General features: G+C 41.1%; 1 protein-coding gene and 1 long non-coding RNA gene across 5 annotated transcripts; one reads left to right on the forward strand and one right to left on the reverse strand.

The window, feature by feature from the left end:
* Positions 1-4,237: 4,237 nt before the first annotated feature.
* Positions 4,238-9,543, reverse strand: LOC135635781 (trihelix transcription factor GTL1-like). 4 transcript variants are annotated; one of them, XR_010495736.1, is made up of 4 exons: positions 8,635-9,542; positions 6,207-7,830; positions 5,433-6,135; positions 4,238-4,746 (listed from the first exon to the last, which is right to left on the reverse strand). XR_010495736.1 is itself a non-coding variant. In XM_065147114.1 (3 exons), the coding sequence occupies exons 1-3, from the start codon at positions 9,030-9,032 to the stop codon at positions 5,872-5,874; spliced, it is 2,268 nt and encodes a 755-aa protein (XP_065003186.1). In that variant the 5' UTR covers positions 9,033-9,542; the 3' UTR covers positions 4,238-5,871. The 4 variants fall into 4 exon arrangements, 3 of the variants coding, with proteins under 3 accessions (XP_065003186.1, XP_065003185.1, XP_065003187.1); XM_065147114.1 differs by having other exon boundaries at positions 4,238-6,117; XM_065147113.1 differs by having other exon boundaries at positions 4,238-6,135.
* Positions 9,544-16,237: 6,694 nt separating this feature from the next.
* On the forward strand, positions 16,238-18,636 carry LOC135635667 (uncharacterized). The gene is made up of 2 exons (XR_010495698.1): positions 16,238-16,503; positions 16,602-18,636. It is a non-coding gene; the product is annotated as an uncharacterized LOC135635667 (long non-coding RNA).
* Positions 18,637-23,197: the final 4,561 nt, after the last annotated feature.

The raw sequence follows: 23,197 nt of genomic DNA on the forward strand, positions 1-23,197 counted from the left end.
GCAATTGAAGGGATCTACAGATGGATGAGAAGATTATTACAATTTTTATATTAAGATTTATATTCAATAAACTAGAAAATATAATTATTATTATATCCTAAACACTTCCATATATTATAAAGGTAATATCGTGTCCTATATATTTTTTTATTTATTTATATTTTTAGAGTTCTATTTATCTCATTTGCTTTACTTTTTTCACAAATCAATAATTTTGAGGTTCATAACTATTTATAAGATATTCATCAAATAATTAATCTTGATATCGTTGATAAAAGTCATCAATGTTCATCTTTTATGCATTGTGCAAATTTTCAGTTTTTCTAGCTTTAGCAATTCAATAGATATCCTTTTCTCCATTCTTATTCATCATAAAAATTTTATATATATATATATATATATAATCCAAATTATTCTTGTCAATTCCTAAAACATAAATTTTCTGTAATAATTATTTTTGAATTTTCTTAAATGTACACTCCTAATAGTCTTTTTTTTTCCTACGCTCTTAATCTTAGATGATTATAGTTTCATATTGGCTAATCTCATTGTTTATACATCTGAATTTAAAAATGTCTTGTCTCATCATCATTTATATTCTATTTTTTTTCATGCAATTTAATTCAATATTCTTCTTTAATGTACAATTTAACTCAAAATTTCAACATCTTTCAGTTAATCATATATATGATTTCTTTTGCCTTCTATTTAGGCATTGATTGGATGCATCCTGTTGACATGATATCGCAGTCAAGCTTGTGATTGGGACAAGGCTCAAATGGTTAAGCTCTTGTGATCATAACATGGTAATGCTTGTAGTCAGCCTCAGATGATGATCCCAAGTAGGTTCACTTTGGATTTCATCTGATGTGCTGATGACTTCTGAAGTATCACAATTACATGAGCCACTGCTGCAGCAGCACTAGGCTTCCCCAGGGAGAGTATACTTCAGTGGCCATGGAAGTCATGCTACCCCAAGATTGTAATCCTTCATTGCCACATGGGAGAATACCTGGTTTTGCTATCACTGTTGTGGTTTCTTCTTCTGCTATACTGTAGTTTCAGTGAGGGAAAGCTTGACAAGCTTTCTGCAAGGATAGCATCCTCATGAGAAAAAAAACCATTTTCATCTTCTTTCTACTTCTCCCAGAATTTATATTTTGATCCAACAACATGTGGTAACTTGTCAATCAATGAGAAAGTTACTGGCTTTAACAGGAGAGAATTATATTCCTTTTTGTATCAGCATAAACAAAGCCTTCTATGACTTCTACATCTGTATCCATATGAGCAATACAGTGATATTGCATACTCACCTTCATGTTATCTCATCACTTGCAAGGATTTCCAATTCAAGGCCAATTTCTTTGATTGTTTGTCACACCAGGAGACCTGACATACAAAGTTTGGATCTTTGCATTATATTGCTACTCAAATGATCATATCACATGCATGTAGCATGCTGTTGTGAAATATCATCAGCTTGGTTTGTTTGGACAGACTGAAATTTCATCAGCTTCCAAGTGCAGAACCACCTGAGGAAAAGGTCATTTAAGATGATGTCCACGGATCTTCCTATGAAGTAACTTATAGGTTGCTCACTGAGGCCTTCACCCATCCATCAACTTTCCACTTGGAATGTCTTGAGTGGAGACTTTAACATTGAATATCATAAAAGGTCACAATGAATTGGAGAGTTACTTGTGATAACGACACTCATAATGTGTTCCTCTCGCTTGTAAAAAGCAAATAAATTTTGCACTCAGACAATTGTTTTGTTTGGATAAACATGTCTCCAAGGCTCCAAAGCTTCTCACTGCTGCCATTGGACTGCATAAATATGAACAACATAACATGCCTTTTCTTTTCATGCTGCTTAGGATCATGCAATTCCCTCCTCCAGCACAGTGCTTGAAAAGCAAGTCATGGTTTGTTTCATCAAACAAATATCATCATCTCTGCAAGGCAAGCCATGCACCTGTTTACTTCTTTTGCTTGTGGCAGAAGCTGTATGTTCTGATCATACTGAAGGAGAGGAATACACTGCAGGTTCTTCATCTGGAGGAGATTGGGATCAAGGAATAAGAAGTAAAGATCAAGAAAAGATGTTCTGATCATACTGAAGGAGAGGAATACACTGCAGTTCTTCATCTGGAGGAGATTGGGATCAAGGAATAAGCAGCAAAGATCAAGAAAAGATGAATTGTGGAGGGCCCAAGAGTGTGTCAATTGGTGGGTGAAGAGAGTGAAGCCATGTGCAAAGAATGCAAGTGGGAAACATAGGGTAAATCGACCAACATGGAGCATTATCCTCCATGGTCTCCAACATATAGCTTTCAATCTATCTGTCAGGATTCCTCTGGCACAAGAAAACAACGCAAATGACCTCCCCAACTTTAGCTTGGCTTTCCTGCAAACCTCCAACTCTTTCACCGATAGATCAATCTAAACACAGTGCCAAAATTCATGTCTAGGTGGGACATAAATATAGATATTTTATGAATCTGAGTATGCGAACATACAGTCTATATTCTCCTTGTATTTTGGATGGAAAAGACTCACTAGCATAAAAGACTTTGATCCACGATGTGAATGCTGAGAGTTCAAATCAGCATCGCCGTGTGAAAGCTGGAACGCATCACATAGCACAGCTTGTTGAAGAGTCACTATATTACACAAAGCTCTTTGCCATGACTTTTGTCCGTCTTCGTCTGCTGCTTTGCAGTCAAAATCAAAGATTGGAAACCATTGGACTTCCTCAAACCATGGTAAAGTGTTGAGGAGTCTCTCTCTGATACTGCCTTCGTTACGATCAACGTTGGCATACAGCTAAACAACGACTTCCACCTAACCATAACTCTAATCATTAGATGCTCACAACAACACACCGCAATTGCGTGCACGCAAGTTTAGCATTTTCCGAGGGAAAACGAAGCGTATACGCGTATCATTTCTTAATGGTTTCATTGGAGGAAGAATTAAGTTAATACAAGTGAAAATAATGCATGCATTCATTAGGAATTAAGTCAAATTTGAAACACCAAACTATCATTTTGTGGATTAATCTTATAATTCATAATTCTCGATGCAGATGCATCGTATTTGTATTCAGAAAATGATCATCAACCTCGTACAACCAAGCATTCTCTAGAACATATCATGTCAACAAATTAGATAATCCTTGCAAGTCTTTAAAATGATTTTCTCTTTGCATCTTTTTTATGATAGTAGATAAGATTTCTTCAACTATACAAAGAAATCTCTTTATTCTGTTGAGCGAAATCTCTTTATTCTGTTGCTTCTCCATCTCCGGCGGTAAAAGAAAAGGCTTTTTACTATCCGTCGTCTCTAGTGCTACGCTCACTAGCACTACCTCACCTTTCCTCCTCTGTTGTAGCCTTCTTTTCTATTGTAGCATCGTTATAGCTTCCTCCTCTGTTGCAGCTTCCTCCTTTGCTTTATTTCTATTGCAGCTTTCTCCTTTGCTGCACCTCTGCTGTAGCTTCCTCCTCTGCTATAGCATCGTTGCAACTTCCTCCTCTTCTGCTACAGTATTGCTATAGCTTTGTTCATTGTTGTAGCTTTCTCCTTTGCTGTAGCTATCGCCGTCGCAGCCGCAACAACAGCAGTAGCGATCTGCTCTTGCTCTACTCACGAAGCCTCTGGTTCGTAAACTATTTGTTTTGCATCAATCCAAGATTGGTGATCCAAGATTGGTATCCTTGACAGGAGAACCATCTTGCGGGGGCATGATAGTAGTCTCTCTATTCTGTTGAGGGAAATTCTCTATTTTGTTGAGGAAAATCCTCTCTTCTAATCTCTATAAATTGAATGGACATGTTAATGTATTCAAGCTAAAGCTTCTTATCTTCAATAAAGCTTCTTCAATAATTATTCTTATTTTTTATTATTTTCTTTATTTTGAACTAGAAGATCTCATAAAATTACATCGACAATGATACTTAGAAAGATTCCTCGAACGCTAAAGTTAATTAAAAGTTCAAAATGAATCCAATGTGAGGAGTTGACCATATATATTTTTGGGTCGCATGTTTATGTATCGATAGTAAATATTAGGTTATATGGAATAATTATGATATGATTATATATGGTATGTTTAAATTTCGATCTATTATCAAGTTTAATCATATAAAAAAAAAGCCTTTGTATATTGCTATGGCGGTACCATAACTTCGATCATACAAATGCTACTAGAAATTAGGGATCGGAACCACAATGAAATATTAATTCATGGCGAGTCGCATACGATGTTATTTACCTCACGGCATGATAAGAATATATACATCATCGTACAAAAGTCAAAGAAGAGAGGCGCGCGCAGATCCAACGGTCACGTGAGTGACGTAGCGCAAGATGCAGGATTGATGCGTAGATAACCTCCACTGGAGTTGGCGTACGTTGTGCAGTGATAGATCATCGATCGCATGGTGCGGTATAACGCTCCCTCTCTCTCTCACTCTCTCTCTCTCTCTCTCTCTCTCACTCTCTCTCAAACACATACTGACAGCAGCAGAAGCACGCCTCGTGAAGTGTGAAGTCCGCGCACATGCAGCCGGCCCGCCCTTCCCACAGTTTGTCCCCCGCTCCTTTTCCTTCTCGTATTAGTCCCCAGTCATTGCTGCAAATGCCTCCTCCTCCTGCGAGCTTAAATCTTTGCCGACAAACTCTCTAGTCTGCTTTGATGAGAGAAGGGGGCATTTTAGGAATCCAAAGCACTGCATGTCACTGACAAAACTTGTTGTGTCGGCTACCTTTTGTTAAGCAGAGATCTGAAAGAAAGCAATAAAAGAACAAAAGGGAACATTTCATAAAGAAAAGGTACAGAGGAAAAGAGGAAGAAAGCGGGGTTGGGCATCTCAACGCCATCAGCGGCTGCCTGCAACCTTCACGTTCCCTCATAATACCGTCTTAGCTTCCCTTTACACTCGGCACTTGTAGCTAACCATCACACATACCGACCACTTCTTTCATCTTTTCTTAAAGCCAGCAAGAGGCTTTCCGTCATGCATCCTTTTCTTCTGTGGATACCTTGCAGAATTCTCACTGCAGTCCACTAAAGTCCTTGACAGAGTTCAATGTGACAGGGAGAAACGGTAGTAGTGCACAGTAAGAAGATGGGAGTAAATGGTGACGGAAGCAGCAAGAGTGAACATTAATGATGACAAGAAAAATAGGAAATGTACGTACAGATTAAAACTTCAAATGTAAGCCAACTTTAGAGACCTTCACAGTAATCCAGTAATGAGAAAGAGAAGTAAAAGAAGGAGAATCCTCGCACCAAATTGCAGTGCCTATGATTTGATCTCACCTCTTTCTTTCTCTTTTTCCTTGTTTGTGTGAGGGTCCTTCTGAATTTAAGTGGTAATCATGAAGAAAAGAGATTGAGGTGTCGAGACAGTGAGGATTTTTACCATATATTCCTTTGATTTTGCTGGACTTGTCGTTTCACCAATTCAATGTACATGCCACAACAACCAAAAAAAAATCTCCTCTCTCTCTCTCTCTCTCTCTCTCTCTCTCTCTCTCTCTTCCGATGCTGACGGCTTCGTGCTTATTGCCTCCTATGGTAGATGTGTGCCGCCGCCGCTGGCCCTGAGAGGATGCTTATTCCACAAACAAATCAATAAATAGCAACGGATGGACTGCAGCGATGAGTGTGTATCATTCATCAATCAACTCTCTTTGATGTCGAACCATGTAACACCTATAAGCTACACTAAAGAAGTGATGTGTAGGAAGATGGTGGAAATGCATGCATGGAGAGAAGCAAAAGAAGGGGGAGGACAGGAACACGAATGGATACACCGGGAGAAAGATAATTGGGGAGATGGAGATTTTGGGGTACCAGATCTATTGAACTATGGCCAAGAAAGAACCCGGGGAAGCTGCAGCTGACCCATTCCCTCCGCTGCCTCCTGCATTATTCACATTCTGCTTCTGGAACTGTATCGTGTATTGCATTTTCCTGTCTTCCTCGTCGTCGTCATCGTTGTCATCGTTGTCGTCGTTTTGGTCCATGTTATCGCTGTCAGCTTCATCCAACTTAGCGTAGTCATCATCCATGGCAGCTTGCTGCTGTCGTTGCCCCATTAGCTCCTTCACGAAATTTTCTGACTTCAATGCAACATCAATTCATCACACTATGCATAGATCTTCAGAGGAGGTAGAAGTGGGGAAGTGCTTACCTTGTTTAATCCTTCGCCAAAGAATCTCGAGGGAAGTCCCCCGTTGCTAGTTGGTACTTGTATACCGAGGGAAACCTCGCCGCCCTCAGAATTCCCACCAATTTGATTGTTGGAGCTTCCGTCCTTCCCATTTTTGCTTCCAGCTTGTTCTTGTGGTGGCGGAGGTGCTTGTTCTTGTGGCATGATTGTTACTGCGTCACTCTTCTGTTGATTGGGAGGTGGATTGGCTTCTTGGACTTGCTGCCGTTGAATTCCCACGATGTTGCCGCTGCCACTGCTGGTTCCCCCGCTGCTGAGGAGTTTCTTGCGGTAGATGGCTTCCAATTGGTGGAAGTAAGGGCAAGTCTTGGAATCCTCCGGCCGTTTCTTGTTGCTTTCCTTCACCTTCTTGAAGTATTTGTTGATGTTCTCCCATTTCTCCTTGCACCTCTTTGCGCTCCGGTTATAGCCGAGCCGCTGCATTCCAGCTGAGATCTCTTCCCACAGTGTCCCCTTCGGCCCGGCCTCCTGGTACTTCGACTCGAGACCGCTCCGGAGGTTGATCAATGCATGCACCTCCGCCCTTGGCCACCGCGAGGATGACGGCATGGGCTCGAGGCTCCCACTTCCGACAACCTCCTGCGGCTCCAAAGTGGGATCGATCTCTGACGCCGACGAAGACTTGTGCCGGACGACCTCGCTGCTCTTGTGGTGTTGCTTACACTCGTTCTGGTTCTGGGGTGACTGTTCTGGTGCGCGTGGTGTCTGCTGCTGCTGCTGCTGTCTCGGAGGCTGTGATCGTTCATGAGGATGTTGAGACGGCTGCTGTGGCGAAAGTGGAGCAATGGAGATAGGGGTGGCAGGCATCGGTGGTACGGGGACGGCCTGCCCACTTATCTTCTGAAGGTACGAGATTATGGCGGTGTCTCGGGAGGCAGCCATGACGCGCTCCTGGGCTAAGAGCTCCTGCTCACGATTGAGCCGCTCCATCTCCTGCCTCCGCCAGGCCTCGTCTCGGATCATCCTGTCCTGATCTCTCTTCTCGATGGCCTCTAAGAACCGCTGCTGCATAACATCCTGCCGTTCCATCACCTGGTTCATCAACCGATCGAAGAAGGCCATCATCTTCCGGCTTGGTCCTGACCCCCCGCCGTGTTTCCGCTTCCTCCCTTCCTGATTCTCATCGGCATCTCCGGTTTCCTCGGCATCGGAGTCCGAAGACGACGAAGAAGAGGAAGAATTCCACGAAAACGTTATCCCAGCGACAGCAGAGCTCGTGAGTCCTTGCAGGCCCCCGGGTAGCGCCAGATCGGGGACGACCACCCTAGTGGGCGTCGCCATGGTTGGTGGGGCCGTCGCAGAGATAGGCTGGGGTCTGCTGACGGGTGGTCCCGCCATGCCGGCGCTGAAGGCAGATGAGGCGGCAACGAGGGGGGGAGCAGGGGCGGGGTTGGCGGTTGAGGTGGTGGCGCCGCCGTCGCTGCTGCCACTGTAGAGAGCTTCCAGCTGGCTGAAGAAGCGGTAGCTCTTGCCGTCCTGGCGACCTGCCCGGCCTTCCTTGGTGCGCTTGTAGTACTTGTGCACGTTCTCGAACTTCTCCTTGCACTTCTTGGCGCTCCGTTTGTACCCCAACTCCCCCAGTTTTCTATCAACAAGGTAACAACAATTATAAGAAATAGCCGAAGCAGACGAGGATACAAGAAGGGAACCGAGAAGGAAACAACAACATTAATGAAAAGGCAAGTGAGAGCAAGAAAAACGAGATCGCCATGATTGCACTATAACTCAAGCACTGCATCTAATCATCTGATAATACAACAATTATTGGCTCAATAAATGAAAAGACTATAGCTGATGAAAAGGGAGAAAACAAGAAGCTAAAACCCCAAAATAATAATAATAATAGTAAATAGGAGTCGAAGGGAGGAAGGAGGGACTGCATGCTTTTTGCATCTGGGAATCTGAAACCACGGTCTCCATCGGAAATATGGATTGGTTGGGATTGATGCAGCGGATCTGAATCTGCTGACATCCCACTCAGAGATGATATAATTTAGTAAAAGAGAAGATGCCGTACTCGTGAAGGAGGGAAAGGGAAAGAGAAAGGTGAGGTCAGGTGAGGGGAGGGGAGGGGAGGGGAGGGATCCGTGGAGGTTGAAGCGAAGAGAAGAAGACTTGTTTCTTTCCCAAAACGGGAGCTCCAGCTGCTGCGGCCACCATTGCAGCAGTAGACTCCGTGGTACGAACCCGACGGCAGATCGTTGCTTTCGTAACTCATTCAGATGCTGCTGCGGGCGAAGTCCAATCCTGAAAGACTATTAAGGAAAGCTCCTCTCATGTGATATCTCGGTTGTAGTATCAGAGATCCGTGAATTATGTGAAGAGAAGACTCCACATTCTGGTGGTGCTGGCAGATGAAAGCAATGGGAATTGTGATGGTTTGGAGTACCTGCAGACCTCCTCCCAGAGAGAGCCCTTGAAGGTGGCGTCCCGGAAGGCGGCGTCCATCTCGGAGCGGATCTTAAGCAGGGCGAGCGTCTCCTGCCGTGGCCACCGGTTTCCGGTCGCGCCTCCGCCCCTCTCGGCATCCTCGCCCCCAGCAAGAGACTGGTCCTCCGGGCAGTTCCCGGCCACCGCGGGTGCTAGTTCGTCGAAATCCACGGTGGGCGGCCGCGCCGGTGTCCGGCTGCTGATGGGCGACGCCGCCTCGGTCATCGGCGACTGCTGGAGGGGGTCAGGACCGGGAATTCCCAGTAAGTGCGCCCCGGAGCCGACAGCGGAGGGGGAGAATGGGGCCATTTCGGAATGCGGCACCACGAATTGGGACCCTGCTTTCTGCTGTTGCATGTCCCTGAAAATTTTTTCTCTTCTCTCCACCTTCTTCAACACTTCAAGATCTACTGAATTGTTGTGCTCTCTTCTCTATATTACCACAGCTAGCTTCTGTTTTGAGGGTTAAGCCGACTCCCTCCTTCCTCTCTCACCTCCGCGGGGAGGAGAAAGAGAGGAGGGAGTTAGATTGACGCAGTTGGAGAGTTGGAAAAGGAATCGGTACATGGGGGGGGGGAGCGAAAAAGTTGTGAGCATGGACAACTGGAAAGAGAGAAAGATTAAGAGAGAGAAACAAGGCCAGTCTGGTGAGAAAAGTATTTCTTTCCTGTAAAAGAACACACTAATTCAGCTCACCATGGGTGAAGATGAGAAGGTTGTAGAAGCCGAGTGGGAGAGAGAGAGAGAGAGAGAGATAGAGGGATCCAAGTAGAGAAAAGAGGGAAGAGATGAATCGATTCAGCTAAAGGGAGAGAGAGAGCCAGAGAAGATGGTACAGATGCTGATGATGATGCTATGAGGAGAGATGCTGCGCTGTCAGGGGTGTTGGCTTTGTGCGTAATATTAGATACATAGGTCTGTCTGTGACTCTGTGAAAGAAGAGATCCAGAGAGAGAAAGAGAGAGAGAGAGAGAGAGGGTGAGATTACTGTAGAACCGTAGAATAAAGACAAGGAATACTGCGATGAAAGATCAGTAAACTTGCACCGAAGAATACCGCCGTATATGGAAGGAAAAAAAATCAAAGCATAAAACGCATGCAAGTTTCCCACAAGTAAACACCACCCTCAAAAGACCATTTCAAAGATCGGTTCCTTCAGCTTGTTGCATACTCCTCCAGATAACAGTTTGAGACGGAAGGAGACTCAGCTTCCATTTCTCTCAGAGTTGCATACCGATAAATACGTACATAAATACAAATCCGTCGTTTGTTGGGCAGTGGCAGAGAGAGAGAGAGAAAGAGAGAGAGAGCAACAAGTGTAGTGTGTGTGGGCTTCCTCTTCCTCTGGACAAGGGTTAGAACGTGCGTGGCGATCATTGCGGATGCCGCGGAGAACAAACTCCCATCCCCAAACCTCCAAAGAAACCTACACCACGCCATGTTACGTCTCTCTTAGCCTGCTAACAACGCCATTAGTTCTTTCACAGATAGACAGAGAGAAGGACGCCAGATAAACCCTATTACTGTCATTACACAGTCGTTAAGGTTTTAGGATGTTGATGGCGGTATCAAAAAACTTGTCATGAAATCAGAGCGAGATGTGGGTTTGGATTATATCATAGAGGAAGGAAAAAGAGAGGAGCACTCAAACAATAATTAGAGCCCCACGATTTAATTTAGCTACAATATTAACATCTTATTTATTTTTGAGATAACTAAAAGGAAAATTTACTGTAAATTGCGGAAGTTCTTATCATGCTGATATGACTGAAATACCCCCAGATTTTGACGGCAATGCCACCGAACAGTGCCATCACCCGACGGTCATTTTCGTCAAAAAAAGGTATGAAGCGATGTGATTTGACGGCTCGGAATTGCCCACCCTCTTTGGACGATCGTACGAGGCTTCCGACTAGGTCCTTGCCGTCGGATCTCGATCGGACGGCTAACGTAGGACGACTTCGACCCCTTTCGCCCTTGCCAAGGATGGGAGCGGGACCATCACGACCTCCTTCGCGATCAGGTGATCAATTCCATCACGTGGCCACCGCTGTCTCCGGCTTTACTATCGCAATAAGGTCAATTTGGGTGGGTCTTTTTTTTTGTTTTCTTTGGACCACAATTAATCCATTTGAATTCTGCTCTCTCTCTCTCTCTCTCTCTCTCTCTCTCTCTCTCTATATATATATATATATATATATATATATATATATGGGATTAATCATGATCGAACTGTTCATGTTGGAGGATGATGACCGAACCATGTCAATTTGAACTGGAGTCTTCCACCAACATGCATTCCAGATGCAATGTGTAATTAGATAGGATCCGCATCATGATCATCCATATTATTGTATATATATATATATGTATGTATATATATATATATATATATATATATATATATATATATAGTTCATTGCAATAAAATAAAAGTAGTACAAAATTGAATGATGAATGGAAGTGAGGGTTCAAAACTTATAAATCTGATCAATCTCAAGATGAGAAAAATCATATAATAAATATGTTTTTTATAATGAAATCACAAGTCATGTGATGTTGAAAATAGTCACGCCCATTTCCATTCAATAATCACGTGAAGAACATTGTGTATCAAGTCATATTTCATGACTTGGTCCAAGTTCTATTCAATCAAAAAGGAAAACACACAAGTGAAATATAATAGAGAAAAAAAAGATTTTTGAGGATATTTTTATGGGAAGCTTTGGGTTATGAATCATCCACTCATCCACCAATGTGATTGTGAAATGGAGACAAGAAGTATCCATTCACATTATCCTTATCTTGAGGTCCCCAACTCCATGTTTGGACCAGTGCATGAGTTATCCACATCCAGTGAAGAATGGCTCAACTCCTAGTGACGATGGCACTAATGAGAACTCTCGAGAGTTGGATCCAGTTATGTGTGATCCTAAATCTTCTCTTCATGTAGGTTGATGTGCCCATAAAGATGGAGTCATACCATGTGAGCTGCAAGAGAAATGATATGATCAGCTGTGTTGAAATCCACTTACTGCAAATACACACAAGTCATGGTGAGATAGTCTCTTAGCTATGTTGGATTTAAACCGATTGATATAAAGTTACAATTATCCTTTTTCTATTAAATTCCATCACCTAAAACATATATATTACATGTCGAAGTAAATGTGTTATCAATGATTAAGATTCATGTGCCTACAGGAATAAGACTTCATATGTATATGAAACATGATGGAATTGTAGATGACGATTTGATGCAATATTGATGCACTCTATATAATTCGAATAGACTAATAGAACAACTAAATTCGATGAGAATTAGAGGTAATCTGATCCATTGGAGTGCCAATGTGGCCCCACATTTGATCGAGATCAGATCACCATTCTAATTCATCCATGATCACCCGCTAAACCATCAATGAAGCTTGGAGATCGAGGATCCCGTCATGGGTTGGTTCCATCAAATAGTGGTGCACGTCATGATAGTTCAATAAAGCAAAGGCCATGAGGCCCAGCCCACTCTTGAGATGGTGGGGCTCTCTCTCTCTCTCTCTCTCCCCTTTTAAATCCTCTTGTATTACCTATAAATTAGAGGGGCTTTTGTCGAGCACGTCTCCAATATAAATAAATAAATATATATATATATATATATATATATATATATATATGGGCCTCCGAGTCTCATGGCCCATTGATTCACGTTCGGGTGGGGGAAGTCACAGCGCGAGCATTTGGTCCGGTCCGGTCGGGTTGGTAGAGTCAGGTAGAGTGATGGCAGCGGCAGACATGGGGTCGTCGCTGGTTGATTCGGAGAAAACCCTTTGGATCAATAGGGTGACTTGACTTGGGTTCGGTTCAAACTGAGTTGAATTGGCTCAGACCGGCCCTTCAACCCGGCCCAACATTCTCGATACTACACTCAAATCTCACAATATTTTGGCTGAGGATGCCAGCGCAGCAGAATTGTATGGTCTCGACTCCAAACCATGGAATGAAGAGCTAATTTGTTTAGGGATGTCGTGGAGCTCTTTCAAACGAGGCTTTTGTCGCCAATTCTCTCGACCATTTGGAGGCAATTAATTAGGAATCAAAGGACTTGCAGAGATTTAGCTCAACAGGCGTCATCCACAGCCATATTTTAGATGAGTTCGATTAGGTTTGAATGGATTTTGTCATCTACACTATGCATGTAGATCGTTTCGCCTCGGTTTGATGGCTCTTTAAAAGCAGATTCAGCATTTAAATGCCACAATACTAATTAAGGCGCTGCATGCATGCATGCATGAAAAGTAGCACGCCTTTTGATGTTCCACATAAGTTACTTCCACCCACCAGAAAGCAAGGCAGCATCACGAGTCAAACTCATGCTCATGCATACTGATTCCTCTCTCTCTCTCTCTCTCTCTCTAATCCAAGACAAGGGGAAGAGACTAACATCTTCTTGTATTTAATCCCTAAGAGTAAGAGTAAGTGCAGGGCGTCGGTGGGGTCTGGCACAGGTGAGAGTCCAAAAAAGCCATCAAGACAGGACGGTGAACGTACGTGCTGTGCCTCCACCAGTTTCCGCCCTTTCTTCAACCACTCCCCACAGCTTTCCCACAGGCAGCGGACAACGGTTGTTTATGGAGGGGGGGGAGAACGCATTCCCATGAACAGTGAGAGAGGTTTCGGATTCCGGGCTGCAGCAAAGACAACGAGAGAAAGATAGAGAGAGAGAAGGACGTCCCTTCTCCAGCACTGTCACGTCTCTCACGGGCGGAGTGACATGATGATAATATATGCAGTGGGTGGCACTGTCCCAGCTGCGCAGGCGAGAAGAGGCGGGGAGGATCGAGGAGGAGGATGAGGAGGAATCGACGTTTACGTGTTGTTGGGTTGTGCCGTGGCTTCCCTGGGGACGGAGGGCTGCGTTTCCGAGGAGCGATCGCAGTGGAGTGGAGGGTGGTGGTGCGTTCCGTGTGCTGTTCGTCGCTGCTGCTGCTGCCTCGGTTTGCACGTAGTGAACAGACGAAGAAGAAGCAGCGATGGAGGAAAGCGGTGTTTTCTTCTTCCTTGGCAAGCACAATAGTCTTTGCTGGCGATGGAGCGACACATCGATTCGATGTGAAGAGAAAGCTTAAAGTGCGCTTTGCATCACAGTGATGGAGATGCCATTTTGACTGAAACCACTGCAACCGGTAGAGTGGTCTTCGCTTCTGCATCATTTATTATGTCGCAAAAAATATTGCTACAAATTACATTAATTTTTTTTTAAAATTTTATACTTTAAAAATATACGAAATAATATTTTTTTTTAAATAATCATTTTACTTCTTTCGATCACTATGCTTTGCCTCCTGCCTTGTCGCACTTCTACCTCACTCGTCATTTTTTTCTCCCCGTATAATTGCTCGTAATTCTCGTTATTATCACTTGAAGACATATCATCTTCCTTCATCAATAACCTATCGTTAACAAACCTACCTCTCATCTTACCTGCAAACCTTATCATCACTCACAGACTCGCCCTCTCTCCTGACTCGCAGCCCTCACTATTAACCATAGGGAGGAAGGGGGCGATTGCATGCTCTTGACGTCAATCACGATGAAGGAATAAGGAGGGGGCGCACACCTTCATTATTGTCGTCTCATGCAAGGGTCGTGAGAGAGATATATAATAATTAGGCCAAAGGGATCAAACAAAATGGCCCAAGTCGAACAAAGAAGAGACAAATGATATTTTCACAATGCTATTTTTAAAATTTAAAAAAAAAAGTAAGAAGTTATGAAAAGTATAGGTTTTATTTGGCCTATTATATATCTATATACATATATAATTTTTATCTACCGTAATGTATTAATTCTGTATTTACTTAGGTGTACGGGTACTTTGGCATCTAGCACTCGTGCCCATAAATACGGGACACAATCTTCCACAGACGCCGCTGGCTACTAAATAACTCTGAATCCAACATGCAGTGTCTCAATCTTAATTGCATGTCCGTACTTGATGGTCCCCGGAGCACCCTTCACCACCACCATCGAACCACATTAATTAACCTCCTCCATCAATGACAAGTACTAGTTAACAACACGTACACAGACAAACATCGCCAAGAAGAGATTCCGTTTCACTACGCTTCTCTCGCCGGACTTAAACACTACGTTCTATCTCATCTTCCATGAAGCTGCAGCTTCAGCTTCTTCCTCTCGCTTTCAGATGGGAGCAACCTCATGATCTTATATATTTCCTTGATGGAGATCGTACACTAGCAATGATTCATTAGTCCATTATTAGCCCACTAATTCATCTATATCTATTTCATCAGACGTGGATTTCGTACCGTTTTAATCTACTTTTCCTTCCATACATTTTTTTTTTGTTGCATTAAATAATGTATATACATATCTTTATTATTTCTGTTTTCTATAGCAATTTTCTAAGTGTACCCACTGAATAGATTTTGAACACTCATCAAATTTGCCAAATAATAATGTAGAAATCTATTTAATCGGCATAAGAACACTGCTAATTTGATAGGCAATCTCTAAGGGAAGCAAGGAACTAATCTACTCTAATATGAAAACTATCACATTTCGAGGGGGAAAAAAGAGCAAAATTGATCCCATTTTTAGACAGTATTTGTTTTATGAAAACCTTTGTGCAGCGCAAGTATATGTGTATGTATGTGTATTTATATGTTTGCAACGGGGGGACACCATAAGAGAATTTGAATAACGCACATTAAATAACATTGTTATTTATTGAATTTCTAAGAAATACGATACAAATAACGAATTATGTTTGTTCGATCTCATGCTCAACGTCGACTTCATAGTTGTGATAGGTGGATGCATTTGATCATTAGTTTACGGACCCGAATCATGTTAGCCAATTTCGATTTAGTTTACTATTTAACGTAGGATATTTTCTTGTTTTCATTGGACCGTTTGATATATAAAAATGCTCTTTCTATTATTATTAATGCTTGAAATTTCCAAGGGGGTTTCTTGATATTTCATTATGTGGTTTTTTCTTTTTATTTTCTAAAATTCAGTAATATCTTTGTATTCTTAATTATTTTTAAGCACCTTTATCTCCCTCCCATAAAATAAAAAGACATTTCCATTATGAAAATATAAAAATTATTAATAGTGATGGATTTTTTTAGAATTATGAAACATAAAAGATTTATGTTACGAAATTTGAGAATTTTGGTAAAAGAAAATATTATATATAATTATATTTTGTGATCTCTATCACTTTGATTTATTGACTTGGAAATTTTGAAATTTTAAATGGAATGTCCTGTCGTAAAGCTTTGCATAGTTAGTTCCTCTCTAACTTGTTCACAAAATAAGAAGCCATTAGCATCCATGATATATATAATTGCGACCTCTAATCTACCATTAGTATCTTTGATCAAACCATCATTCGATTTATATCATCAAACATTAAGGTACTAATCTACCATTAGCATCTTTAATCAAACCCACCACACCGGTGGGAAGAACAAGATGCCAAAAACAGGAAACCCCAATAATGATCTCATGATGGCAGCCACCAGAGAGCAATAATAGCACAGCAGAAGAGCCGGGGGGGGTTTTGAGTGGGCAAGGAGTTGTTCCTCGCGCAGGACGCGCATTAACTCGACGAACACCGGCCCGCCCGCCGGCCCTCCCAATCCCTATCTAGCTCCTAGGGTTTGGCCCCTGCGTTCTCAGCTGTTGTAGGTGATCCCTCCACCGTCCAGATGTGACCCAACGGTGGATGAAAGAGCCTGCCCCATGGATCAAGGGATGTCACTCACCTATAAAAAAGAGACTAGGGGGAAGCTTTCATGAGGTCGTGGTCTTATCTCCAACACCCCTGCTCTACTTGTTTTGTGTCTCCGCCTCTTCCTTTCTCCCCTCATCACCTCTGCCTACTCTGTTGTAATGTAGCCGCCCATGGAGTCGCGAAGACGAAGAAACAGGAAGCTTATCCTTTGAGGGGAATGTTGTCTGGCTCGAGGTCACTGCTAGTCCTCCACCCTGTGGAAGAGATCTCGGACCAGGCTTCATTCCCCCCAGTCATAGCTTCCATCTCCGACACATGAGGGTGTAGTACATATCGGAACGTTGCAGATCTGCAAGACTCATAACTCATAGTTCTGTTTCTCTCTTTGCTGCTTGTTTTGCGTTGAGATTTCCTCTCCCCTCTCCCCCCCCCCCGCCCCGCTCTCTCTCTCTCTCTCTCTCTCTCTAGAAAATATTTCCGTTTTCTCGCTCGTTGTTAGCTTTTCTTTTTGGTGTCATGCGATTAGACACATGCGGAGCAGCAGATTGGTGTAATGATTCTGGTTTTGACCGGATCTTTTGCTTCTGATCTCTTTTTGTTTCCTCGTGCTTCTTTTCTCCCTCTGACAGGAGGCTAAAAGGTTTTCCATCATTGTCTTATGATTACTCTCTGAAGGATTCTTTCTTTTCTTTTTCATTTGACCCTTTATTTTGGGGGGGGGGAAGATAATTCCTTTATGCATGGATTTCATGGATCTTGTAGTTCATCTCAAGATCTTTTGATGGTCATTCGAAGATCCTCCATTGTTTTCTTTTTCGTTCTTCTTTTCTCCTGTGCGAATCTCCACTTGGTGTTCTTTGTTATGCCACGACATATCTTTTTCTCATGAAAATTTATCGTCTCCATCTTCTGTGCACGCCTACTTGTGATCAATAACCTTCTAGAGGAGGTTTTCTGTTGTTGATGGAAGCACTGGAAACATACTCCATTCACTTTCTTGAACATGGACTAATTTGTTCTTCAATATCACTTAGCTTCTCCTCTTGCTTTGCAAGCTCTAATTTGATTTTTTTTTCCATGATCTATCTGGTTGGAATTGCATGTATGTTTATTTGTCTATGAATTCTTCTAAATCTTTTAAACTGTAAGAGAAACAGTTCTCAAGAAGTTTCCAAAAATATTTCAAGGGAAAAAAAATCTTTTAATGCTCCCTTGTTGGAAAAACAACTGAGAATATGTGCCAATATTTCATATAGAAGATTATAGAAGAGTTCATATAAGAGACACTAATCTCTTTCAAAGCCTTATTTATAAAGGAAATAAAGCTTAACACTTACCTTCTAATTTAGTTTGGACATGTTAAATTAGGAGTTCATTTTGAGAATATGATATGATATTTATTACATATGGCATGGTTTGTGATAGATGAAATTCGCAAAGAGATTCAGATTGAGAGATCAAATATTTTAGTTTAATGCTACTTATATCCTGTAAACTAATTATCAAGGTCTTATCATGTTTGCTCAGAAACATTTTTCACAATTTTGTCGAAGTTTTGCCATGAATTTATGGTTTGACGACTCGTCGAAGAATCGAAAAATTGCTTTTTTATCAGTACAGTTGAGATAATGAGATTGGCTTAATGATGTTTGCAAATATGTTGCTGGCTTGCTTGCACATCTGCTTATCATTTTACTATAATCACATCTAGTCCTACATCGAGATCGATCAATGGTATATCATGTTTCACCATGTTTATAAGTTTCTTAAAGCTTGATCTATATATCCTTCACAGCAATTAATATTTTCATGCATTTATTTCCTTTTGTTGTCTAATACCCGTGACTTCTTAGATCACAAGGCATTGTCATCTTTGATTCATTTATTACTGCCTCCAGCTGCAAGAGAGAGGAACACCATTGCAAAAGCAGCAAGTAAAACATGGAGAAAGACACCATGGAAAAAGGAGCCACAAAGGGAATGGCTGTTTACTCGCAGTGGATGTGTAGATCCTTCTTTTGAGCTTATTAGGTTTATATCTACAAGTTTAAGGGTGTCTTACCTCTCATCTTCTTCTTACGACACAGGTTTTGAGACACCCATCATCTGAACCTTTTTACCTCTTAAGCTATTCCTTTTGTTAAAGTTCTTGGGATGAGAAATGATATACCTTTTGAGCTTAGGGATTGTAAGCTTTGAGTCTCGTGTCCATAGCTTTTTATGGTTGATTGCAACTTCATACTTGCATGCATGGAAATATGATAATGTTGTGGGAAAGTCAAAGAAACTCTCTCTATTTCAAAAGATGCTAAAAGCTAATGGTTTAAAAAATATATATTTGATAAGATTTCAAAAACTAGAATACCCTACCAAGAATCCTTCAACATTAATTTACTAAGAATATAACATAAATTATAATATATATATATTAAATTTATAATGCATTGTACATTGGTAGTTTTAAATTTTTATAAGTATCTCAAGATATGAATAATTTTCTTCAAATTTGATGGGATTGAGCTTGAAATTTATTGTCTTGATAACTTGGAGCATTTAATACTCATCATGCACTACATCAATTAGTCAATGCTTTGGATATGGTAGGTCACATTGCATGAGAATATAGGTTGAAAGTCTTTAATCTCCATAGAATTGTCAGTTTTTGGAATAAAGATAAGAAAAGTCTTAGTCTAATTAGAGGAGAGCATTGAATTGACAAAGAAGTCCTAGAAAGCTTGGATCAAAGAATTAGAGATAATATCCTAATAAAACCTAAAAAACTCTACAATAAAACTAATAGGTATAGGACTTTTTTCTTAGACACAAGGAACTGATGGTCTCTCATATTTACTACGAGAGACCATCAGTTCCTAATGATGAAAAGGTCAATTAAAGTATAAAGTCCCTATCATATCTCCAAACCTGAGAGTAGAACTAGACAAACTCATCCCCAATAAGAGTATGATCTATAATGATACCGGTCTTGACATGGTGAATATAATTTCTTCTTCTATGATTAGTGACTAAGGCATGATAAAAGAGTTTTGATCCCCCACACTAATCAACTTGGTTTTAGCATGAGATCATCATTTTAAATTAATTTATCTAAAAATAGTAATATATCGGTTATAAAGACAAGAGACTAGATCCCATCCAACTCATTAAGGCCACCTACCCCTAGACTTTCTAGCATAAGGGAGGAGATATCTTATTTAGTTGACTCTAAGGCATCCTTAATTTTACCCAAACAATTTTTGTTTCGATGGGATAATGAACTCCTAAGTCTTTATAACTAGGAAATATCGAGAAATTATTAAACAGTGTCAAATTCCACACATGCTAAATAATGCTATAAAATCGATGAAATTTAAACGGATGGGAAAATAGGTTTCTTTACATATTAACATTAAGCTGATAATGATTAGAGTAGACTCACGACAAATAAGAAACCACGTAACTATCAAATATATCCAACCAAATATTATTTGCATAAACTCTATCACAAGAATACGACACTATCTGATGATTATTACACTAAGTAAACTTCGGACCAATGTAACCCAAATTTGTTAAACTCAAATTAATAATAAAACTCTTGAAATACCTAATGAAGGAATTAATAGTGTAATTATCTATGATTTTTTCTTCTTTTACATAAATTAATTATAATAAATAATATATTAGCTTTATTTTAATTATTAACTTTCTTGTTTTGTAGTATGGTTAAGGAAATGAATAGATTGATTTTCTTAATCATGTGGACAAGTTAAATTTTTTTATCAATTAATTAAATTATTAATTAATATATTTTCTAATCAGTAATATGATTTTTAGAAAGTAAATAGTATAAATTTTATTTTTATATGGGAACCATAAAAGATAAATATTATAATTATTTGTTGTAAAAGTAAAATAAAAATAAAATAAAATTATTATTTACTTTTTGAAAAAAAAAGCTTATATTCTCTTATATAAAGAGACCTCCCTCTCCCTTATTCCTCGTTAAGGAGTGGTAAAATCCTATATTTTCTTATCAACTTTTATTTATATTTTAAAATCTTTGATATTAAAATTATTATAATTTATATGATGCATAATAATATTTTAATTTTAAAATTTTATGATTTATAAATAATGATCATTGAATTGTAATGATAGAATGATTAGTTAATCTAATAATAGTTCTAATTCATTTAATTATATATTTTTTAAAAAATAAGTGTAAAATTTTATGATTTAATTAGTTTTAAATTTGAAATCATGAATTTAAATTTGTTAATTCATGAAAAATAATAAATTTGAGTTTAATTATGTAATATTTTAAAATACTTTTAAAAATCTTAAAATTTAATTTAATAAGAGAAGTCAAATTGATGTTGACTTAGAGTTAAATTAATTGATCGGAGCAACTAATATGGCCAAGCATGACCTAACACATGTGGTCAGAAATAACATAACTTATATAGTCAAGTATGATTTGACCCATATGGTTACATGATTCAACCCATATTGCTAGATACGATATAACTCATATGATTAGGTACGACGTAGCCCATGTGGTTAAACATGACTCATTCTATGTGTCTAGATACAACTCAACTCATGTGATTAGACATGATCTAACCAATGTGATAAGTTATGGTTCAACTCATGTGGTTAAGCATGACACATCCCATGTAGTCAAATACGACGTAACTCATGTGACCAAGCATAACTTAGTTCATGTAGCTAAGCATAATCCAACTAATGTAGTTAAACATAACCCAACTTATGGTTATGCATAACCCAACCTATATGGTTAGGCACGACTTAATACGCGAGCCAAGTATAGACTAATTTAGTGGTAAATCTTAGCTCACCTCATGAGCAAGGTTCAGCCCAAACCCATGATGCTAGACCCACTTAGCTATGTGACTAGCTAAAGTTCTCCAAAAATAGCCCACAAAAATTCATGCAGATTAGGCACTTTCAAAATATTTCATAATAAATTTCTATCAAGCAACGAAGCATTTCATAAATTTCAGTAAAAATTCATGAATATTTTTTCTATCCGGAACAATCACACACAGAGAGGACAATAAATATCGGACTAGTTCACTTGAACATGCAGCGACGAAGAGTTCCAAATAGCGCTATCCCCTATATGCCTCCTCCGTAAATACCTTCCATGGCCCAACCTATGCGCCATCCTACTGACAGCATCTGCATCCGAAAGCGTTTCTTGAAACGGCCAGATTATAACCATGTCAACGGACAATAAACTGAATCGTATCTATATCGGGTCTACGCCGCAAGCCCCTTCCTTCAATTCCAACTGACTCATCGAAGTGCTTCAAATGTCCATGACGAGCGCTCTTATCATCTGCGCCAACGGCCCCCTACGCGGCATAAACTCTTTCAACCAGTGCTCTAACACTGGCTTTCGCCGCTGTCCTCCCCGATCTTCCATCTGAAATAGGTGCCGACGGCACCCCAACCTGTACACCATCAGATTCCCCCATCGGCGTAGGACTGGAGTTAGGAAGCAAGGATGGACTGGACCGAGGCCACACAAGAGCCTCAAACCTGGCTCCCTCCCGTTCCACCACCGTGCGGGATTTCACATCACGCAACTTGTCCACCTCCGCTGATGCAGTCGCCTCCCCCTCCAGGATAGGCTCCGCTGATCCAGCGGACGGGGGGCGGCTGCCTTCTCACCATGTTCAGCCACAGATCGGGACAGACGCCTTGGCCAGTGAGATCGATCTCGACCCCGTTCCATCTTCAAGGACCGACCATCTATCTTTATAGGTCGTCCCAACGCTTGTACGATGGCCAGAACCCCTTCTCGATTCCAGAACTCCATCGGTGAACCATGGAGTTGAATCCAAAAAGGGATAGTCTTCAGCGTTTCGAACATTGGGTTAAAGTTTGGCCGCCACGGAAACGACCACGGGCCGGACGTAAGAACAGAGACCGCATCCTCTTCAGATCGAAAGTGGAACAAAAAGAAGCCGTTCGACAGATCCAACACCGAAGGAGGAGAAGACACTTTCCATGTTATGGTGATGAAATCCCTTGACATATGTAGCGGAGGAGGCTTCCCGAGGAACTTCCTCACCAAACTGAATACACACGGTTGTCGCCACCTCCTCACGGTCGCCTCGTCATACTTGACCGGAGCGTTGGAAGCCCGTTTGATCCGATCGCACGTCGAAGCAGAGAGAAAGGAATACGAGATAGTGTCCTAAGAACGTCCGGCAAGCAGCTCCGCGCAAGACAACTTCGTCCCTTGACCCCCATCAGTGTCCATCGCACCTGCAGCACCCACTTGGTAAGGGGATCCCCCAGCATCTCCAGCAATCGTCGGACCGAGGGGCCACACACCGTCAGACGAAGCAGGAACTGGGAGCATCCACTGTAATCGGTGAAGAAACAGAGCTGTCAGAAGACGGTGATTGGATCTCCCCCATCAAGAGCTTCTCTCTCTAGGGGAAACAAGAGAGAGAGTGTTGTCGATTTCCAAGAGTCATATCTTATCCTTGTTCTGTGGTTGGTGATGGGAACCTCATCTCCACGATCAGATACTGTGAAACTCATCAATGAGCTCGCCATAATTTAGCAGCTACGCTGTCTTGTCTTCTCCGGCATCATCATCAGTCAGTCTTCTTCTTCTCTATCACTCACCATCCATGTCGACCAAATCGGACCACCAAAAGAAAAGGAATGGAGCCGATTGCAAATCACTGAATGACAGAAGCATAACGTCGAACAGAAGGAA

Source organism: Musa acuminata, chromosome BXJ3-4 (assembly GCF_036884655.1).
Source record: "Musa acuminata AAA Group cultivar baxijiao chromosome BXJ3-4, Cavendish_Baxijiao_AAA, whole genome shotgun sequence".
Lineage (NCBI taxonomy): Eukaryota > Viridiplantae > Streptophyta > Magnoliopsida > Zingiberales > Musaceae > Musa > Musa acuminata.